The 21,941-nt window shown below is 43.1% G+C and overlaps 1 protein-coding gene across 6 annotated transcripts in view; it reads left to right on the forward strand.

The window, feature by feature from the left end:
- The first annotated feature begins 206 nt into the window (after window positions 1-206).
- IQSEC3 (IQ motif and Sec7 domain 3) overlaps window positions 207-21,941 on the forward strand; it is a 105,815-nt gene continuing 84,080 nt past the window's right edge. For 4 of the 6 annotated variants that reach the window (XM_015286921.4, XM_416377.8, XM_004937919.5 and 1 more), the window contains exon 1: window positions 207-785. In XM_015286921.4, the coding sequence (XP_015142407.2) occupies window positions 295-785 (491 nt within the window). In that variant the 5' untranslated portion in view covers window positions 207-294. The remainder of the gene's footprint in view (window positions 786-21,941) is intronic. The other 2 variants (XM_004937914.4, XM_040653755.1) reach the window with 2 other exon arrangements.

Here is a 21,941-nt window from a genome sequence, read left to right on the forward strand (position 1 = left end):
TCCCCCGTTCTCGCCGTGCGTGGCGCGTGGGGGCCGGGGCGGGCGCGGAGCCGCCGGGCTTCGCTCCCCGCGCGCGTGAGCGAGCGGCCGCTGGTCGCGCGTGCCCGCGCGCGGGCCCCGTCGGTCAGGCGGGCGCGCGCGCGCGAGAGAGCGAGAGTGTGTGAGCGCGTGTGTGTGTGTGTGTGTGTGTGCGCGTGTGCGCGCGTGGGGCGGCCAGGCGCCTCCCCGCAACCCGCGCCGCTCTCGCCGGAGCGCCGGCGGCCGGGCAGAGGGGCCCGGTCCGGCAGCCGGGGCATGGAGAGCCTGCTGGAGAACCCGGTGCGCGCCGTGCTCTACCTGAAGGAGCTCACCGCCATCGTGCAGAACCAGCAGAGCCTCATCCACACCCAGCGGCAGCGCATCGACGAGCTGGAGAGGCGGCTGGACGAGCTGAGCACCGAGAACCGCAACCTCCGCGGGCAGCAGCCGGCCCCCGCCGAGCCCCCCGCCGCCCCCGCGCCGCCCCCGGGCCCTCCGGCCGAGCAGCCCCCGCCGCCGCCGCCGCCGCCGCCGCCGCCGGGCCAGCCCGAGCCGCTCCAGCACCACCAACAGCTCCCGGCGCCGCAGCCCGCGGGCAAAGCGGCGACCGCGGGGCCGGGCCGGGCCGCCGGGCACCAGCATCCCGCTGCGCAGCCCCACCAGCACCCCGCCGAGAAGGACGGCAGGGAGAAGGGCTGCTGCTCCGCGCTGCTCCAGCACAAGGCCCCCCAGGCCATCGGGAAAGGCATCCTGAGCCGGAGACCGGAGTGAGTGAGGAGGGGAGAGGGGGCGGCGTGTGGGTGGGTGGGGAATCCCTCCTCGGGAGAGAGGGCAGAGCGCGGGTCGGAGCCGGGCTCCGCTGCCGCGTGCAGGTGCGGGTGTGTGCGGGCCGCTCACCCGCGCTGCTCACACGCAGCGCCGTGCCCTCATTGACTGTCATAAATAACTCGGTCGCTGAGGAGGTGAGTGCGGTGCCGCCCAGGCGGCGAGCAGCTTTGCTAAGGACAGCAGCTTCTGTTTGCCTTAAGTCACCGGTAGCTGTCAAAAAGCCATCATCCCGGGAAGGAAAATCCCCACTCCTTCCCGAGAGCTGGGATTTCCTGCCCTCACTGCTGCAAGGGTCTCGGGTATGCATTATGCCACACGTGATGTGTGTGGGTTCAGAGAGATACGGATGCTGCTCGTATGTTTGACGTATACGATGCATCTCACACTTCTGTGTCGGCTGCCTTAATGTATGTATTTTTGGCGAGCGGCGCCTGATACTGATCCAGCTCCTCAAAAGGACAAAGTATTTTTGCTGGTCTTTCCTCTCCAGTGAAGAAAGCTTCATACTAGAGCTGAATACTGATAATGCTCCCTGTGCATGCGTGTCTAGTAAACAAGGGTGAGCATTCCTGATGATAGCCGGTGGAAGAAGCTACTGTCGGAGAGTCACATTTTCTTGGGTTACAGATTCAATATATGCCATCAGTTCACCAGCTTCTAATTACAGCTGTCCTGGGCTATGTTGAGGCACTTGGAAAGCAGGGGAATGTATTCTGCTTGAATCCAGGTAGTGAAGTTAGGAAGAGAAGGAGCGCAGTCTCTGATGTGGTTTCTTTTACGTAAGAAAGAAGCTGAAGTAAGTAGTAAAACTAGATCCACGTTTCTTTCCTAGAATGAGCCCCATTGTTTTGCATGTAGTCATGTCAAAAACAAATAAAGTATGCGGCACAACGTATAGAGCAAAATGTTGTCTATATCTCTTTTGACACTTTAAATGAAAGGCCCCCTTCTCTCTCATGTTGGCTTTGAATGCAGAAGCATAACTACAACATGGAGCTGGATTTTCAGCTGGTGTTGAGTGGAGTTACAGCACTTCGTAAAAGCAGAGCATCCATCACGTGATTCTGTGAAAATCATTGGAGAAATTACTATTGAGGAAATACTATTAAAGGATTATGTACAGTGAAGGCACGCTTGAATCCCAAAAGACAGGTCCGTGCTCCTAAAATACTGCACTGTGATGAACCGATGTCGCAATCACAACTTAAAGGGAATGTTCTGATTAATACGGAGAATACTGAGATAGGTGTAAGCATTTGTGTTTGCAGAATCTGGCCCTTACTTAGCATGCAACGAATGAAGTTTTAAAAAGACACGGCGTAGGGCCAGATCCAGAGCTCGTGCCGACTGCTGTAAATCCAGAATAGCTCAGTTTAAGTCACTCAAGTCAAAACAGTAAGAAACCTGTGTAAAAATGCATTATCAACTTCGTTGGTTCTTAAATATCGAATCTCTGCAGTGAAGGCTCTGTTAGAAACATCGTATCAACAACAGCTTTCGTTTCTTCTGAACAGAATTTCTAACATACGTCATTAGGCAGATTGAAGAATCAATTTTTGTGCATGAGTCTAAATACCTCCTTATCTGAGATTGTTGCAGTGGGATTTGACTGAGGGAAGAATCACAGACCTTTCCTTCATATCCAGAGGCACGGAGATGTGCATTAAGAACGCTGTTGACTGCTGACATTTCATACCATTATCTGTATGATAGATAGATAGATAGATAGATAGATAGATATAGATAGATAGATAGATAGATAGATGTATCCTCTTTGTGGAAAGTCAAGGCTGCTGCTGGGGATAACAGAGCAATCCCTGCAGCACTCTTCAGTCAGGAAGATTAAAATAGACTGCTTCTGTTTCCTTCTATAGCTTAGGCAAACCAAAATCTTTGTATAGAAAAGCAAATTGGAGAGCTGCAAAACAGTCCACATTTCTCACTCCTGCAGGTTTCTTTCTTTTCCCCATTGATTGTATTTACTGAGTTTCGTCCTCTCTCATCTCTGACTGTTAGAAGGAAATCAAAGAGACTGCAAAATCTAACTTAACAGCAACTTGGATGTGGAGGATCTTTCACCACCTATTTGACAGCATGCCCAGTCTCCCTTGTGATCCAGCTGGCCAACCTGAGAGTTGTATTTTGGATGCTGCGTGACAGCAGGGGACACATATTTTGATGCTTACACAGATTAGGTATCTGCACTCCCTGCCTTCCTCCCTAAAAATGAACGTGTTTTTTTCCCTGTATGATGAACCCTGAAATTCAATGTGCTCTATTTTTTCCCCTTAGCCTAGAGCATAGGAACTGCCTGTTCGCTACAGAAAATGGCCACTCTAAACAGAAGAGAAATTATATTTTAACCTGATGGGATGCAGTGGCTGAAATTAGAGGCGAAAGCAGCACCCAGGCGGTGCCTGTCTGTAATGGAAATTCCTCTGCATCGCAAAACAAGGTTTTTCTGGTCAGCGTGTTTAAATGTCCTAGTGATGCCCCTTCTCACTTCAGACACAGCCCAGGGATTTTGCTCATTTTGAGCTAGGACTGAGCTTTTTATGCAGCCCAGCTCACCTCAAGCTCTGGATAGAAGTGAAGAGCTGAGCTTTTGGGCACGCGTGACTATTCGTGTCAAGTAGGGCAGTCTTCTGTAAGGAGCTTGCAAGAAAAAGCCACAACAGAAGCTTCTCTTCTTGTTGAGTTGAGTCTTATTTTCATTATTAGATTTCTTCAATAAGTTGTTGTTTAAATGCATTTTTAAAGAGGAAAAAACATAAATCGTCTTCTAGAAGAGAAGAATTCCTGAGTTCTGCATAGGCATGCTGATGGTTGTTGCGTGCTGTGTGTGAGCGGTGGCACTGAGCTTACCTATGAAAGGAGAGGCAAGTGGAAAGGTTTTGCAGAGATCCTCGGCAAGAATTAGGCTGATTATTATTCCACGGCATCTGTCTCTTTCTACCTTAGGAATCTATTGCATAAGCACCTCACAGCTTTAAAAACAAAAAAATAAGGTCATTCGTCATGGAATGTTTTGCTTCAAAAATACAGGTTGCCAAATTTGCATAGCTTAGATCACCCTTACTAGGCAGCCTCTTGTCTTAAGGGACCATCCCAAAGTATCGTCAAATGTGAGCATAAATGTTCCTTCCCTTCTTTATCAGAAAACTACCTTCCTTTCCAATCCTCAGTGCCGGTCATTGAGTATCAGAGAAGTGCCACAGGGCTGAATTTAGCACATTGACTCTAAATGGCCTGAATCCTGCAGTCTTTTTGTCAGTGAAACTCCCTCCATGGGAACTCTGCCTATGGAAGGACTTTGGATTTTAAGCCTGTGCATTATCTGCAAAACTCTGATTAATTCAATTACAATAATAGCCAGTATTCCATTATAGTTCTTTCCATCGAAAGGCACAGATGCAATTTATGAGCATTCTGCGTAGCATTACAGGTCTTCTCTCAACTATGTCACCAATACTGGAAACAAGGTGTAGAAAGAGTACAACATAAAGAGGCTAAATACTTCCTTTAAATTACTAGTCTGTGTTTGCTCTATAAGATCATCTCCTCATGCAAAACAAACTCTCAGAACTCTTAGAAGAATTTTCCTACAATTTTCCCAGAGGTCTTATAGCTCGTATACATTTGCATTAGGTTGAAACCTGTTCTATTTCATTTTGTGTTGGGATAGGATAGTATTTTTTTATCTCAGTAGAGAGACTTACTTTAAAAGACAATGTTAGACTCCCTTAGTTGGTTCTGTGGTCTGAGGCTGTTTGCTGTATTTTTGTTTAATTTCAAAAGCTCAATTATGTAACTTTAAACTGAAGATACTGCATATTCAGAGGTGCTGTTTTCCATAATTTTTTCCTTTTAACTATGCATTAATGTTCTATTCTATGGATTATCTCCAGGGTAAAGGCATTAGACAAAATCCCACTGATTTCAATGGATACTAACAATAACTGTAAATATTATGGCTTACTATTAACATATTTTGCTATGTTTGCGCATTGCACCAGCAAAGAAAAAAAAGAAGAAGAAGAAAAGAAAAGAAAGAAAGGACAGAGGAACTGTGAATTGCTTCCATACCCCAGATACCCATTCCTTTCACTCTGGGTGATTTTGCCCTCTGCTTTCGTTCTTTTAGATTCGCATTTCCCCCCAGCCTATTTCAGAGTTCAGTTCCCTCGAGGTTTCACACAGCAGAAATAGTTCCATTGGTGCTGCCCTGGGTTCTGCAGATCTCTGCGAGCGATGCACAGTTTCGCCATCAAAAGTTATTTGGAGTACGTTGCTGTAAGCTGGTTTGGAATGACAGAGGGTTACATTGGCGTAGCTGCATAGATGCTAAAGCCCTGCTTAGGTGAGGCTGAAATAAAGATCACCATGAGAGGGAAAAAAAGAAAGTAGATTCTGTGAACGTGTCCCATTTTAGGGTATATTTGTACTGGTTCCATTCACATGGTAATCAAAGACTTTCTTTATGGTATGAACACACCTGCGTCACATCTGCATCAGGGCCGGTAGAGTCCCAGGAAAAGGAATATGGAATTAATGATTCATAGCAATATTATAAGAGATCACAGATGAAGAAAAAGAAGGAAAAAGTCTCGGTTTAGGAAGAGTTCAGGGTGAAAATATAGGTTTGAAATTGGTTTGTAAAGGTGGCGTGAGGAATTCCACCCACAGGAACAGTACCTGAATGGTGCTGTGTAATATCCCGGCAGGAACAACACAGTATCAAGGCCTAAAAATACCACTGTAGGAAATCTCTCTGGCTGTCTGGAAGCCTCAAGAGGTTACGGTAACAAGGCAGGAGTCTGTGTGAAATATTGCCTAGTGCTACTTTGGACAGGCGCTGCTGGGTTCTGTGTCCTGTTAGAGCAGAGCCTGTGGTCACAGAGACTCATACTGTCCTTTAAAGAAGAGAAGCCGAGGCCGAAAGCAACAGCAAAAGATATGCATTTTTTCATGCTTAAATGGAGGGGTGCAAATGCATTGTTTTGTTTTTCTTGTTAGGTAGAGAAAATTTTATGTCACTCGTGCTTTACTGTAGCCGGGCTGCTCTTCTCTGGCAGCAAGGGATATTTCTCATATACATTTTGTGTTGGCCGACTTGGTGTCACTTCTGAGGCAGGTCCAAGGTTAAGGCTCACGAATGGACTTCAGGAGCAACGGACTCACATGGCAGCACTGTTAGCCACCAGAAGAATTCTTGCATGACTGTTTGGAAAGGTTATAAAAGGGAAAACGCCCCCAAATTAATAGGTATTAAAAGTGCCCTTGAGAATTCCTGCCAGGGACTCAGTGCCGGCTGACTGTTAGGCGGGCTGTCCCACACTGTGCAGCACATACAGAGTGGAAGAACACCCCTTCTCAGACTACAACCAGCGACTGATATTTCCATGTCCTTCACAAAATGACGTGCACGCAGGAATACACAGTTTAGGCATGGTACATTGTTCACGCATGCAGCAAGGGGCTACTTATGCGAGGCATAGTACACATCCCCACCTATACCATACATGAAATTATTTGCACTTCTACTCAAGGTAAGCTGCAGTAATCTTGGGATGCCTTTCTAGTCCTCTGATGCCACCTGAGCAGAGCTCGTCACCTGGCACTTTGGTCTTTGTTTGGCTTTTGCTTTCTCTCTGCTCATTCAAAATAACTGCTTACCTGATAAAGCAAAGTGTATTTCTGCAAGCAAAGCACCTGTAGACAAACAGATGTGTTTAATTGCAGTGATTCCCCTATCTCGACCATCTAGATTTTATTTGTTCTGCCCTGGAATAAAAGTGGAAACGGTAAAAAAGGGCTTTTAAAGTCTTTTAAAAGAGTTAATCTTTCTGTACCTAAGGCTTATACACCCTCTGCTTTTGATGTTATTTTCCCTATAATTGTTTTGTTGCTTCCCCCCCCTCTTTCCTTCTATTTTTCAGCAGTGTTTTCTTTCTTTCTCTCTTTTTCCTTCCCCCTTCATTCTCTGGAGCGAAACCTTTTGTTATTTCTCCCTTTGAAAAACATTATAGATAGCCAGGAATATTCCTCTGCGGAACAGATGGAAAACATTTCATTTGCCACAAATGACCTGTAGCCTCTGATCATTACTTGGGCTGCGTTCCATAGGACCATGTAAGAGCACACGAGCAAATAAGATAAGAGTCATTTGTGGAGACAGAGCCTGAAATCTGACCTTTTTTTCCCTTTCTTTTTCATGCAATTTTAAAAAATTATATGTAATTTTTCCCCCAGAGAAGGGTATCCTGAAACAAACTAGTAATATTCTTGTATTCATCTATATTGCAGATTGCAATTCCGTTTAGTTAAGCTCTAGGTAAGAAAATGAGAGTGTTTTCTATTGGATTTGTTCTGCTCGGTGGCTCTGTTTAAGAGGCAGAAAGATCTCTTAGTAAGGGCAGTCTTAAAATCAAAGTTCAATTCCTCCTAAATATATTTTTAACAGACTTCTGATGCTGGACCGTCCCTTTCATCTCTGTGTATTTTAAGATCTGTAGCAAAGCAACCGGGGATGTATTGTTACAGATAGCAGTGGGCAGACAGACCGGGAGCAGTCCTTTTTATACATTTCAGCATAGGAGGAAGCGTAAATTTCCCACTGCTGCTTGAATGTGTACTGCAAGGCAATACGTATATTTGCACGTATGAGATGGAATGTATTTGCATGAGCGTTTGTCTAACGTGTCTAAGAGCAAAGTTGAAACAGCACCTAGCTTCTGTGCTTTTTACATACAGAAAGGCAAATTGTCAGCTGGAGGAAATCAGTGTATCTTTACTGACGTCAATACAGCCATGGGAATTTACATCACCTGAGGATCTGTACCAGATTTTGTGTATCTGTCCTCACACACAAATACACATGCATCCACTAGTGTAAATGAGTGTTGACAATAGCTATAGCGACTCATCGCAGAGATAGCATTGAACGATGAGAAAGCCATAAAGCAACATCCTCATTCTCCATGTAATAGGTTTGCAATGTTTTCTTGTGGTATTTTAATTTAAGGTCAGAGTTTCGGTACTACAAGATTATAAAGATATATTTGTTCTATTTTATAATGTTGTGTATTTTTTTTTCCTGTTCTCTACTTTGTGCATGAACCCACAGTCTGCTTCTTATTCAGGTATTATTTTTATTGTCTTTGCTAAGATTGTGTTCATTGATCAGCTGTTATTTTCATGTACTCTGAAGTTGTAACTTTCTGACAGGGATAGGATGGGATCAATATTTTCTGTGATTAGTCACATCTGAGCAGGGATGTTCTGGGGAAATTGAGTTGTTTTTGAAGGGATAAAAAATGACAAAACTTGTCCTTCCTGCCCTCTTTTAGGCGAGAACCAGGGGGGTCGGTGAGCTGCAGAGCTAATGAGGCTTGGCTTCCAAAAGTCCTGTGTCATGGTGATGTTTTCCAATGCTTGACAAGATGTGAGATCTGGTCTAAGTAATCTTCTATGTAATGAGTTCAGTTCGCTCTGAATCCTTTTCCACAATGGAAACTACAAAGTTCTCTTCCTTCCACCCCATCTGAGATGACTATTACTCTCTCAAACCTGACTTAGTGACAAAGTAGGAACTAATGCACACACAAACATACACACAGAAAGGCAAAGATACGTGCTTTGAAAGAAAAAATAAAATATATGGTCCCAGAAAACATATTTTGCTATGGAATCCAGGCAGTAAAACCCAAGATGACTTTTAAAATTAGCTTACCAGTACTTCAAAGTGGCTGAACAGTCCACTCCAAATCTGTGACCCTATTACAGAGCTAGTGCTCTGTTATGCCTTTTAAAAGTCTTGGAATATTAAAGTTACAGAGACTTGGGAAATTACTGTAGGAATCCGATGGGCACCAAGGTGGAGACCTACCATTGCCAAATGGAGACTGTTGCTCCTCCTGGATCTGCAGATGAAATTGGTGGATCATCTTAATCCACCTGCCAATATTTACATGGACATAAGCTGCTGTTGAGACAGTTGCTACCAAACAGTTTGATTTATATTTGCTGAAACGCACTGAAGCATCTACATCTTTCTCAAGTGTAGTACAAAATTGACACTTAGAATGTTATGAATCTCAAGGAGTCTTGGGGTTTTCTTCAGGCTTTCTATACTTGGATGTTTTTTCTTCAAATTCTCAACTTTCTATTAACATTCAGGACCTTGCTGTCAATCTGTTTGTCTCTCTCATGTAGATTTCCAGGCAGTCCTCCAAAGTGATTCACGCTATTCTGGTCCAGTGAGAGAGTTGTTCTGACAGTACCTCCTTCAGCCTCAGCATTCTGCATCTTCTTGCTGCCGTGCCTGCGCAGGCACCACCTCTGTAGAACATTCTCTGATCTGTCTCCTGGAAAGACACAGTTTTGGTCCTGAGGTCCTTAGTGGACTTTATATATGGTGGCATTTTCCAAAAAACCTCTCCAGATTTATAGAGATTGTGACCTCTCTTCCCACTTCAGTTATGGAACCAAGCTCAGACCTGTCTTTCCTTGGTTCTACCCCCATAAAAGAAATACTGTTTCTGTCTCTTTGGGGCTTTTCCAGGAAAGGTTTCATCTTCGCATCATTTCAGCATTCTCACAAAATCCTTCTCTTTCATTTGCTGCTCTTTAATTTGCAAGTCCATTCCCAGTAGGACACCAATGAATTGCCCCTATCTTCCTAGATACTCACATGGCCCCCTTCACCACAGTAACTGTGTATCTCTATTTGTCCTCAGGGCTTGTGCTCACACCCACATAAACTGGATTACTAACCTTCATCTGAACTTGCAGAGAATTTGAGGAATCTCTCTGTTTCCTGGTCATTCCTTGGTTCTCATGCCAAAGACCTCTCTTCAGGCAGTTTTCTTGTATGTCTTGTGCCAATAAATCTATATCCAGTCAAACCCCTAAGATAGGTAGACTGAATGGCTCTGATCAGTAATATATACTATTTTGCAGTCCAGGTAAGTCTAAGAGCCAGATTCTTTTATCACTTACATGAAAGCGGCTGAGCTCACTTAACTATATAGCTTCAAATTTGAAGAGATGAGAAGGAACACTTGTATATATCATTGGATGCTATGGTTCTTCTTGAACTGCCTTATATCCTATTACTGGGGCTAGTTAGTCTGAGCTAGCTATTAGTCTATCAGATTCTATGCATACTTGCTGTATCAATCATTTGGGATGGCACAGCCAACGGCTGTAATGTTTCCCCCAAGAATTCATTACTCATTTGGGAAAATACTGATCTCCATGTTAGCTGCAACATCCACTGCTGGTCCCTTGTTCCTGCCAAGAAAGGATTGAGTTTATCAAGCTGAATACATAAACATTTGACTTCAGTAGACATGCTCTGTCTGTAACTATTGTACCAACTCTGTCACCTCTTTTACCATGGCTTTTATACAGCCAAGAGGACAGGGAATACCAGAATGTGTCTTTGATGGATAAAAAGCACTGGCCCAAAATAAATAAATTAATAAATAAATCAGTCTGAGGATATTTAAAGATATTTATCCTCCCAAATATGAAAAAAAGTATCTTCTTATGTTTTAAGAGAAGAATCAGACCCTGTTTGCTTTCAAGTTATTTTACAGATCAGTAGAAGAGGAAAGACTAGTGACAAGGGAAGAGGAGAAGAGGAAGAGAGGAGTCTACAGCATGTCTCTACACTGCTACGGGCAACCTTCAGGCTGGTTTTAGGTCTGTATTAGCCTGCTCTTCAAATCCCAAGCTGGAAAACATGTCTGGAGTGTTGCCTCAGGAACGTGGGTGTGTGCATCTACATACTCTCCAACTCCGTGCAGTAGTCATAGAATAGGATATACCACTCTTCTGGGTTCTGCAGAGGTTGTCTGTGCAGGGAGATATCATAGAATCATAGAATGGCCTGGGTTGAAAAGGACCACAGTGATCATCAAGTTTCAACCCCCTTTTATGTGCAGGGTTGCCAACCACCAGACCAGGCTGCCCAGAGCCACATCCAGCCTGGCCTCGAATGCCTCCAGGGATGGGGCATCCACAGCCTCCTTGGGCAACCTGTTCCAGTGCATCACCACCCTCTGGGTGAAACACTTCTTCCTATTATCCAACCTAAACTTCCCCTGTCCCAGTTTAAAGCCATTCCCTCTTGTCCTATCACTATCCACCCTCATAAACAGCCGTTCCCCCTCCTGTTTGTACACTCCCTTCAAGTACTGGAAGGCCACAATGAGGTCTCCCCAGAGCCTTCTCTTCTCCAAACTAAACAAGCCCAGTTCCCTCAACCTTTCCTCATTGGAAAGGAAATAAGAGAGGAGAGATATAAACCAACAGAAGAGTGGCAGCAGCATGGCAGATTTAGAAGGGTAAGGAGAAGAGACCCACTGGAAACTAGAATGCAGGAGTACCAGAAGCTCCAGAAACCTTATCCTGCAGAGGCTGTCAAGTTTTCAAATGCCTGGTTCAAATGCCATGTGTATGTCTGTAATAATACCTTAATGTAGGTAGGGGGAGAGAGGGAATGGCTCTCTCTCCCTATTTATTTTCTGTTTTCATGAGGCTTCCTACTCGGGAGAAGTTAATAATAACCAACACATACTGAACAATACACTTAACAGATACTAATTGGTGAAGGCAACTTCCCGATCTGTGAGTCCTGTACTCTAGGAAGGAGCATGCCACTGTAAGCCCAGCGTATATGTGACTATTTCTCGTCACTGTGGGATGTGAGCACCTGCTTTTCAGGGCAGACGCTGGGGACCTTGTCCACCTGTGTCCCTTCACAGGCTGCACACACAAACAATAAGGGTATTATTCCTGTTCACATGCTGGTGGAAATCTGTCATCATTTTCTCTCACTATTTTGTCTAATTGACAGTAGGGCACATTCTTAATTGTTTTCCTCTTGTGAAGTTATTTTCTCTTTTGTGACGTTGGTTTGAGATGCTAGGAAATCCTCACCGAACAGCCCACATCCCAAATACCTCTAGCACAAATGACAATATGACTTAGAAAGCAGTAAGGAATCAGAGCTTCATTGCAAACTGCAATGGCCAACTCTCATATCTTATACCAGAAACAGCTGCATTTCAGAGATGAGCATATATACACACATATACACATTTTATATAGTGCTTTGGGTAGTAAATGCACTTGTAATGCAAGTGGGATACTGTCAGTGTATTTTCTTACCAACGTCTAAAATGGCTGCAAGTAGCAACTATGTAAGCTTTTCTTCTAGCACATTGCTCACCATGACAAGATCTTGCTGCAAGATGAATGATAGAAACACCATGCAAGAATAAGTAATAATAATACCACTAACTCTTCTGCGTTACTTTTTTATCAGTAGACCCTTCAGTGCTTACAGAGGCAGTCCTCATTTTACAGAAGAGGATGAAGAGATGGAAAATGTTTTGCTTGAGTTCACATAGCTGTCCAAAGCTGAGAGTAAAACCTGTGTCCCAGGGCACTGATCTGTCAAGTAAGCTGTAGTGCCTTGGAAGAAGGAGACAAACAGGACAAGAAGTGTTAAATGTTATGAGGTCACTTCTGTGGCATAAATAACATTGCCCTAAATACTGAAATCTGATTCATTCTCTGGACAGCTTGATATCAGGAAGAGTTTTGCCCAGATAACAGTCTAGAGCTTGGCCAAAAATCTTTAACAGCCACTCATGATTGGTGTCAGATATAAATGTTAGAAACAGTGAGCAGTGGGAGCTGGAGATAAAGTTGAATCTGGAATTAAGGAACTAAGACGTATGGTTTCAAGTTGGCAGGGCTGTGAATATGCATTGTGTGTAAGTCCAGCAGTGTTTATGTAGGTATCTAGTTGAGCAAGAAAGTGTGTCTGATTGAAAAGGTGATACCTAAGTTGCTGGAGCATTTCTTGTTTCTTGCAGCAATCAATCATTACAGGTTACAGAGAATGGTGTGGGGTGGGGTAGCAAAAGTAGGTAAGCTAAGAGTCTATGGTCTCTATGGTTTCGGTCTGATTGATGGGAGACAGCTCAGGAAGCATGTGGAAGACACCAAAATCATTCCTCTCATGGGAGCTAAAGGAAAAGCCTCCCACAGAGGTAGGCACTGCATGTGAGCTAGGGAAGTGGAAAGTAATTATCACAGCTGTGCATGTGAATAAGTTGATAAAGTGCCTTCTCCAAAAACCCCTGTGTAGCAAGATACAATTCCTTCTTCCCACAGCTGTATTTTCTCTCCCCACTTCTCTTGTTAAATACAGAGCCATACTGGGGGTCTGCTGCCTCTATCCCTACCTCCCTTGACACAATCACAGCAGTACATGCAAACACCAAGTCATGCAGATAGCCTCAAAGTCTTGTTATATCTCCTTGGATGAGGTAAGAAGAATGTATGTGGCTTAATGGATTCTTGGGCTGAGATTCTCATCTCCACTAATAAGAAGAGCATTTGCCTTCTTCAATCCCTCCAGCTTTCAGTATGGTGCTTGATGGTAATAGTCTTCTCAGTTTGATTATCTCTTCCTGTCTCTTTGGACAGGGTCTTGTCTTAGAACAAGAGATGACGAGAGAGATCTGGAACAAGAGTAGGAATGCCTTCAGGAGGTGAATGTGCATTGAATCTTTCTGGAATTCCTTTCTCCTACTAGCAAGGAGCTATTTATGTTGGTTACTTTTTCCTCTCAGCATGCATTGGAAGAGGATACTGATTTCCTCAACTTGAGAGGACTCTGTACCTCATGGAATCAGGACCTCGCTCTCTTTTCTTCATCTTCCAGCTCTATTTGTTCGGGGTTTTTTTTTTCCATTTTGATTTTATTTATTTGCTGCTGTTTTGAATTCCTTGGGGTAAACACTAGCAGGAGGCACAATTAGTAACTGTCCCTTGGGATGCAGGGTAATTGGAGATACCTCACAAAAATAGCTAAAGTATCACCTTTTCATGACATTTCTCAATTACTACTCCGTTTATTAACATGATGCCCAAAATTCAGGACCTGCGTGGCTCCTGATAGCAACAGAAGCATTTGCAAAGATGCTAGCAAGGATGAAACTGGCCCTCAAGAAGAGAGATTGGGCCCGTTCTCCCAACTTCACTGGCTCCTTCCAGACAGCACCTCCTGTTCATTCTGACTTACCCAGCCCATTTGTCTTTCTCCTGGCAGTTACATCTTCTTTTTCCTCCTCAAGCCTCCATTTTGCAGCTCTGATGCAAGAGGCCAATAAAGTAGATGGCAGTTACATTGTGACGATGGCATAAGAATACAACACTGCTGAGAGCACGGCTGTGATGAAGGCTTCTGTGACTGGATTCCAGGATGGGAGAATGGGTATCATTTCAAGTCTGCAGGTACTGAACAGCTAATCAGTAGGGTGAAGTGGCATGTAACTGATACACCTTAATTCACAAGACAATACATCTTCCTTCCGCATCTTCCTCTAGATATACGTCTCTGCAGAGAGGTGAAGTCTGAAGGAATGAGAGGTGCAAAAGTAGATCAACATATGTATTCACTCATAAATACATGAGTGAATACATGAAAACCCATAGCTGGGTAGCGGTCCAAGTGAGATGTGCTTCATGTCACATACATCCAGTTTTTACATCTGAAGACTTAAATGGATTTCAGGAACCCATTGTATTAAGAAAATCAGTGGTAAGGAAAGATTGAAAGAAAGATTTTTCCCTATCATTTTTTAATAAGAACTTACATTTGACTGTTTTGTTTAGTGTTGTGGTCATGGCTGCAGGAAAAAGAAATTAGCTCTTTTGACTTGTGCTTTGTGCTTCAAAGAGCAAGTGACCACATTTTGAACCTGGACTGAGAAAGCTCCAGAGACAGCTTTAGAAGAAGCTCTGTGTAATCAGAAAGGAATTTGTGCTAAAAGAAGGCAAGAACTAAATGGAGATTTCTAAGCAAGAGGTAGCTGAGCTTCAGAAACTTCTGACTGCATTAAAAAAAACAGGCGGGCTCAGGAGGCGAACAAAGTGCTGTCTTTTCTGCTATCAAATGAAACAAAGAGCCATAGTTGCGTATCAGAAAACTTCTACTACGAAAAGCAAATGCGGCCTACTTCAGAATGATCTGTCAGACCGCAGGCCATGGAGCTAAAAGATGTAACAATGTTCTTTGCCACTGTTTCTGAGCAGTATGCAGTCTGGCTGGAGCTGTAAGATCCTCAGCAGTCGCAGCTTTGTTTCAACACAAACATTAAGATGCATTTATTGATACCAACACTATAGCAGGGGATGCTCTTATTTAAACTGAAACAGTACACTTTGTCTACTACTACTACTACCAGCCTCTGCTAAGCCAGAAAAGTAGAGACACAATACAGGCCCAGAACTTCATTTGCTAAGTAAGGTCTACAAGTTGAGGAGGAAACACAGAGAATTGGAGGAAGTGATGCTACAGGACTCAAGTGAAGACAGTTTGCTGTGCAAAAGACTAGTAGATGCTTTATGACGAGCAATACTGGTGAGACATTGCTTGAAGGAGCAAGACTTGAATAGCATGGGGCAGAGCTGTGTGGATGGATAGGTGTGGGCTGGTGGAATTTGGTTGTACTGGCAGCTGTACAGGTGCTCAGGACTAGGCTGGTATAGACTCCAAGTAAGGAGAAACTGTAGAGCTGCACAAGGGGAGCCTTGCCTGCACTCTGCTTGGCACCAAGCAGTTGCTATTAATCTTTCACTTCCCTAAGCACTGATATTCATCTAAATTATGAAAAAAGGTTTCTCAAATGTAGCAGGGAAGGTTCTTCAGCTTCATATTTATGAACTTAGATAAAAGAGAACTTGATATGAATCTGGGAAAGTGACATCTCAATTTTATCATGCCCATCATGATGATGAGTACAAGTGTGGGTTGATTACTTGCTCCTGACCCTTCTCAATCCCTCTTGCTTTCTAAGGTTCTGCTTCTCAGGGAACCTCTTTTCACTGAACAGTTCAAGCTGTTCTTTGTCTTTTCAGCCTTTTGGCTTCCACTAGCACCAAGCAAGAAATTGCCTCATTTGCTAATAGATATTCTAGTTAATAATAGCAAATCCATCCGCTGAGAATATTTCTTGCCTGTTTTGCAAGATGGGAATGCTGTTTTAATGGCACAGTGCTGGCACACAAGTGGGAATGCTTGCACCCATTTATGTAACTGCATGTTGACACGCAGTCTATTCACCTGAGAGTTTCTGATGCCCCCTGTTGCTCACCAATTCATAATTGTGATGGTGGAGAAAGCACAGCAATTCCATTGTCAACTGAAAATCTCCTGGGTCTAAAGGCTTGCTGAATTTCTGTCATGCAGAGTTTCTGGGTATGCCTTCATTGGCTGTTTGGGGATTTGACTGTGGAGAATCTGAACCAATTTTCTCAATAAGGCTTTTGATGCTGTTAGTTATTAATTTCATAATAATAGGCTTTCAAGAAAAGACAGATCGAGCCATCTCCCAAACAGTACTCAAAACAGATTTTCTACAGAGTAACTATAGATCCAAAGAACAAAATTATTCATATTCTTTCTTTCAAATGTCTCCTAGACACTTAGGACATAATTCCTCTTTGATTTATTTTTGCATAAATGGAGAATAACCATTCAAGATGAGAAAAACAACTCAATGGAAACTCATAGCCATGAACAAACAAATACAAGTGAGGAGAGAACAGAGGTCCTTGGAGTTCTGTTGGGCTCACAGAAAACAGATGCAGATATAATTAAACTCTAAGTAGGTGGATTGAAGAGTTAAGAGGAAAGGCTATTTCAGATTTAGTAGAAATAGAAGCTGCATTGCTAACTAAGAATTGTCTTGAGTAAGCAAACAAGAAGAAGGGTAGCACTGTAGTCAGTGGTGCCCGTTTGTAAGAGAACAATTGGCTGTAGTAATAGACATGGCGTGGGTCCCAATGGCATAGCAACTGTTCTGTGCACTGCTGCATATCTCAAAGTTCATGCCCATTCTGCTTGTATCACAAGTAGGCAAAGATGCATAGAAAAATATTTTTTTATTATTACTTGCCTTTTTTAGGCCCAACAGATTCTTAGCTTTCAAACACTCAAAGCATGAATTCTTCCTTCTCCTGTTAACTCCTTTTTTAAATTTATTGGAAAATTCAGTTATATATATGTTGTATATATAACACTCCAGTATTTATTCTTTCTTTAATACATAAAAAAAATCTCAAAGGAAATCATCATCACCAAAACACTTCCTAACTTTATCCTACTTTCATCCCCCACCACTAACTTCTTCCCCAACACACAATGTCAAGACCAAAAACCCTACCAGGTTCCTTTCTGTAAGGATCTGACACAGAAGAAAAAATCACTCCAAACCCAACACTACCTGACAGCAGATGTTTTTATGAAGGAAGTTAAGACAAGAGTGACTTCCACACAGACCTCTCCTGCAGAAGGCTAGGTTTATTAAACAAAATGAAGCAAAAAGAATAAATAACTAGAAGGAGAATATGAGGTAGTAGCTAATACTGTCAGCTGATCACTTACTACATTTCAGAGGTGCATGCCACCCAGGAGTCAACAAAACCTCAACGTGTTCTTCAGGATGGCATTTAGACATCAAAAGTTGCTGCTTCTGGGCCAGGTGGCCTTACTGCTGAAGCATGTGGAGCAATTTATTCTTAGATGCCAGCATTATTGTTCCATAGAGAGCTAAGAGTGATGTGGAATGTTTTCCATTCTCAAATGTACTCGTATTGCTTGATCCTGTAGGCTCATAATTACCTCACAGCCTATTGTATTTCATATGGATCCCATCAACGGAGAAGTCTGTTGATGAAGATGTAGATGAAGAATAGCCTCCAGATGTGTTTGAATTTCAATGCTATAAGGCTGTACAATTCTTCTGTTTTCTCCCTATCTTTATCTGTATCCTCTGTCTCTTTTTATAATTAACAATTCCTCATGGTTGTAAACTGGGACAGGGGAAGTTTAGGTTGGATATTAGGCAGAAGTTTTTCACACAGAGGGTGGTGACACAGTGGAATAGGTTGCCCAAGGAGGTTGTGGATGCCCACCTCTGGAGGCATTCAAGGCCAGGCTGGATGTGGCTCTGGGCAGCCTGGTCTGGTGGTTGGCGACCCTGCACATAGCAGGGGGTTGAAACTCGATGATCACTGAGGTCCTTTTCAACCCAGGCCATTCTGTGATTCTATGATTCCCATGATTGATTTAAAAGACATAACTTAATCAGCTGCCAAAGCAGAATGGGGATGCCCCAAACCTATAATGCCACTCCACATGCATCTCTTGTACTTCCATTACTCTCTGTTCATTTTCTTTTCCTGTCATTCTCCTTGGAGGTTTTTCTTCTTACAAGTCTTCCATTGGCCATAAGATCTCACAGCCAGAAAGACAGAGAATTTTTATTTTGTTTGAGGTCAAACAATAAATGTAAGTGCCATCCTCTTGACCTTTGTGGCAGCTGGGGCTGCCACGGTCTTTCTGAGCCTTTATAAGCAATAGAAAGGCTAAGGAAAGGGAAGGAAGTGCAGACTAATTTCATCCTGATTCTTGGAGGTCTCGGTGTCAGCTTTTACAAAGTCACTGATTTTTGTTCCTTGTAGACAGAAGCAGCCATGCAGTAGACTTTTAGCAACAAAAAAGCCACAGAACTTTGTTCTGTTTGCACTGCAGGCAACAAAACACTTTCCGACAGGCTTGCAGCCTCTCGCAAAAGAACAACAGCCTTAACCTGGAAAGAGTGCTGAAAGTGAGCAGAAATCAAGAATATTACATACATCTTAATTATTACAGAAGTAAGATGTTGTACATAAAAGCTGATTACCCTAGAAAGTAAGCCATGGTGTCCATTGGAAGCAGGGATGTTGGAAAGTATCATAGAATCATAGAATGGCCTGGGCTGAAAAGGGCCACAATGATCATGTAGTTTCAACACCCCTGCTATGTGCAGGGTCGCCAACCACCAGACCAGGCTGCCCAGAGCCACATCCAGCCTGGCCTTGAATGCTTCCAGTTGCAAAGATAGACACCATCAAACAACTCAACCTAAGTTTTTTTTTCCTAGACATTTATATGATTTTGTTCAGAGCACTTGGCACATGAAAAGGCCAAACTGTTAGTTGGACTAAGATGGCCTGCATCTTTCATTCTGTGTAAAGACTACCATACTCAGGGTACTATATAAAGGAGAAAAAATCCAACAACCTAGAGTGTTTCCAAACACGATCACTCATTCTCTGCTTACTAATATCTCATTAGCATCTCCTGTCCTCAGCTGTGTTTTAGTTTCTAAAAGTTGACAAGTCAGTCTAATTACAGACTGAGTTCAGCTTTTGGTTATGGAGTAGAGGGTGAGAGGGAAGGACACAAATAATTTTCTTTCCCATTTTAAAGATTGTGATAGAAATTGTAAAGCTCTCACACCAATCATTCCCGCTATCACATCCATTCCTGCTAACCACCACTGGATTTCAAAGCAGATTTCCAGAATCAGTATAATTCAAAACTGTACACACGTGAAGGTTTAGCTTATCCTGTAGTCTCTTTGCTATTTTATTTTCTAAGGAACGTTTGGCATGCAGTTCCCTTGTGTACATGGCCACTATCAGTGACCCAAAGGTTATCTGAAGAACATCCATTTGATGAAACTATCATATACCTCCTATTCCAAGCATGCCCTCAATGTTTTCATATCCATTCCAGTGGATTCCATTTCTCTAAGATCCCAGTTTAATGGTCTACTAGAGGCTTTGGTGTACTCTTCACAGGTGCTCTTATACTGCAGTGCAATTCAATTCCCATTAGTTTGTGGTAGTTGCATACAATGAACTTTATCAGAGAGGTCCTTGGCATGCATACCCTGCGCTGAAGCACTAGCTTCAGCAGTTAAAAACCCTCTCACTCCATACACAGCCGTGATGAGGATTTTCAGGTGTGTTCCCCCACTTAGTAAAAAGCAGTCTGAATTAAAGAGTTCAGAAGACTTGTAATTGGAAACAGTTCCATCAAATAATGGCTGTAGACTGGAATTCCCTTCTTGCCCTGAGGGGCACTGTACTTTGTTTCCAAGCTAGATTAATATTAATTTCCATTTACAGAACCTTTCTACATTCTAAGTACTCTAACTGATCATTACCTGCCACTGAGACACAGCTGGCTCAGGGACAGAAGGCAGCATTTGCCCCTGACCAGAATTACTGTTTCTTCCACAAAATCCATTGTTAGGTGTTAGGCTAATCAAGTGAGGCCAGGCCGTTAGGCAGCGTACGTGGGTGTAGCCCCACTGATTTCTGTTAACCAAACAAAATTCAGCAGAAGACTCCAGGTTCAGACATGGTAGCATGGAACTAAAGAAGTATCCATTTAGTCTTACTAGAAGTTCAAGTGAATTTGGCATTGTCTCTTGCTGGGCACACTGGATCTTACAGCACTACGCCATGGCATTGATTCAGTGAAGACTCAGCTAAAAGAGTAGCACCTGCTGCAGCACACCCTTCAGTTTTTCTTGGAAGTCTTCAGTCCAACTGTATGCCTAGACTGAATCACTTAGCTTATAACAGTTGACATGAGTGCAGCCTGAAGAAGCATAGCTGTAGGCCATTGAGCTTTGCTAAAGTGACTCTTCTTGAACTCAGTGAAGGAAGTCTAGCAACTACAGTGGAAACCTGTCACAGTCTGTTTGCTTTGGAGTCACCCTGATTCTGATTTTGCTATGAATTTTATTGTTTTAAACACAAAGATCTCACCTCAATTATTTTTAAAGGAGAGAAACGTACTCTTGCAGGTGCAGGAATACAGTACAAGAAATGCCTAGTTTTGCTCCTAAAGCATTTCCATCTGCTAGTCTTGAACTAGAAGAGACTCAGTGTGCACCTATTCTCAATATTTTCACATTTTTTCTTCTATAAAGGCTCCTTATGCTGTAGTTTGTACTGGTGATAGGAAACTAAACCGTCAATCACATATGAAGGGATAACTTTCATTTGTTATCAGGTCAACTTCAACAATTTAGTCACAAATGCAGGAAATAGTGTAAAGTAATAATCACATAGAAAGTTGAAGAAGGGCTAAAAGCAATACAATGGTTCCTACATACTCATATAATCCGTCCCATACTATTGGTCTCAGACAGTAGGATAAACGTAAGGACACCAGCCATCTTTAAAGGACCACTGGTTTCTGAAGACGTGCTTCAGTCATTCATGGGATCCTCAGTTTACCTGCAATCTGTATATAGTCAAGCAGTACAGGTCTTCAGTTCCTACCCAAAATGGCTTAGAGACACAAGTACTTTGTTTCAAAGAGAATTCAGTTCCAAGGCAAAGAAACTGCTTTCTCAGGAGTTCACCAGGTAGCAATAAATATCTAGTTTGAAAACTGAAGAACAGCATTCCCATCCACTCTGAATGAATAAAAAGGTTGAGTCTTCCAAAGTCTCATGGAAAAGGAACATTTAGATCCTCCTAGGCATACTTGAAACCCTAAGTCATGAGCGTCCAATCTTTTGGCTTGCCTGGGCTGCAGTGAGCAAAGAGGAATTGTCTCTGGCTGCATCTACGAAGGTTGCTCCAAAAGCAATGCCTCCAATTTATTTCCATGGAAACTACAACGAGCACAATAATACTATTTAATAGAGCAAATTCTTAGCTACAGAACACTCTTTTTCAACATGTTCACCACCATGAGCTATGCATTTTCATCAGCAATAAACAAGAGCCTGCATGCTGCACTCGTAACAATCCGCACCAGCTAAAGTGACCCACTGTCACTGCCACCACTGCTGAAATGCAGCACCCACTGCTTCATTGTGCTCACAGCCACTGCTTGGTCTGCATAAACATTCAGAAAGCATTGATGAGTGTCAGTGGGTGCCATTTTTTCTGCACGGAGGAATTCAGATCTAGACCTTTGCTTCACATGTACTTCTGTATTAGATGCCATTCTGTCAGACTGCCCCCCCCTGCTGCCATCTTTTGCACAGCAACAAAACATAACGAAATATTGTTGAGAAGGTTCAGCCTCTACTGCCGTATTACCAGCACCTGCCTCTGATGTCATGGGCCAACAGAATAAAATAGGAGACATTACTTTCAGACCAGCCCTCATGGAGTATTGAGGCTGATATTTTTTCAGCACTCTTGAAACCTGT

This window comes from Gallus gallus, chromosome 1 (genome assembly GCF_016699485.2).
Source record: "Gallus gallus isolate bGalGal1 chromosome 1, bGalGal1.mat.broiler.GRCg7b, whole genome shotgun sequence".
NCBI lineage: Eukaryota > Metazoa > Chordata > Aves > Galliformes > Phasianidae > Gallus > Gallus gallus.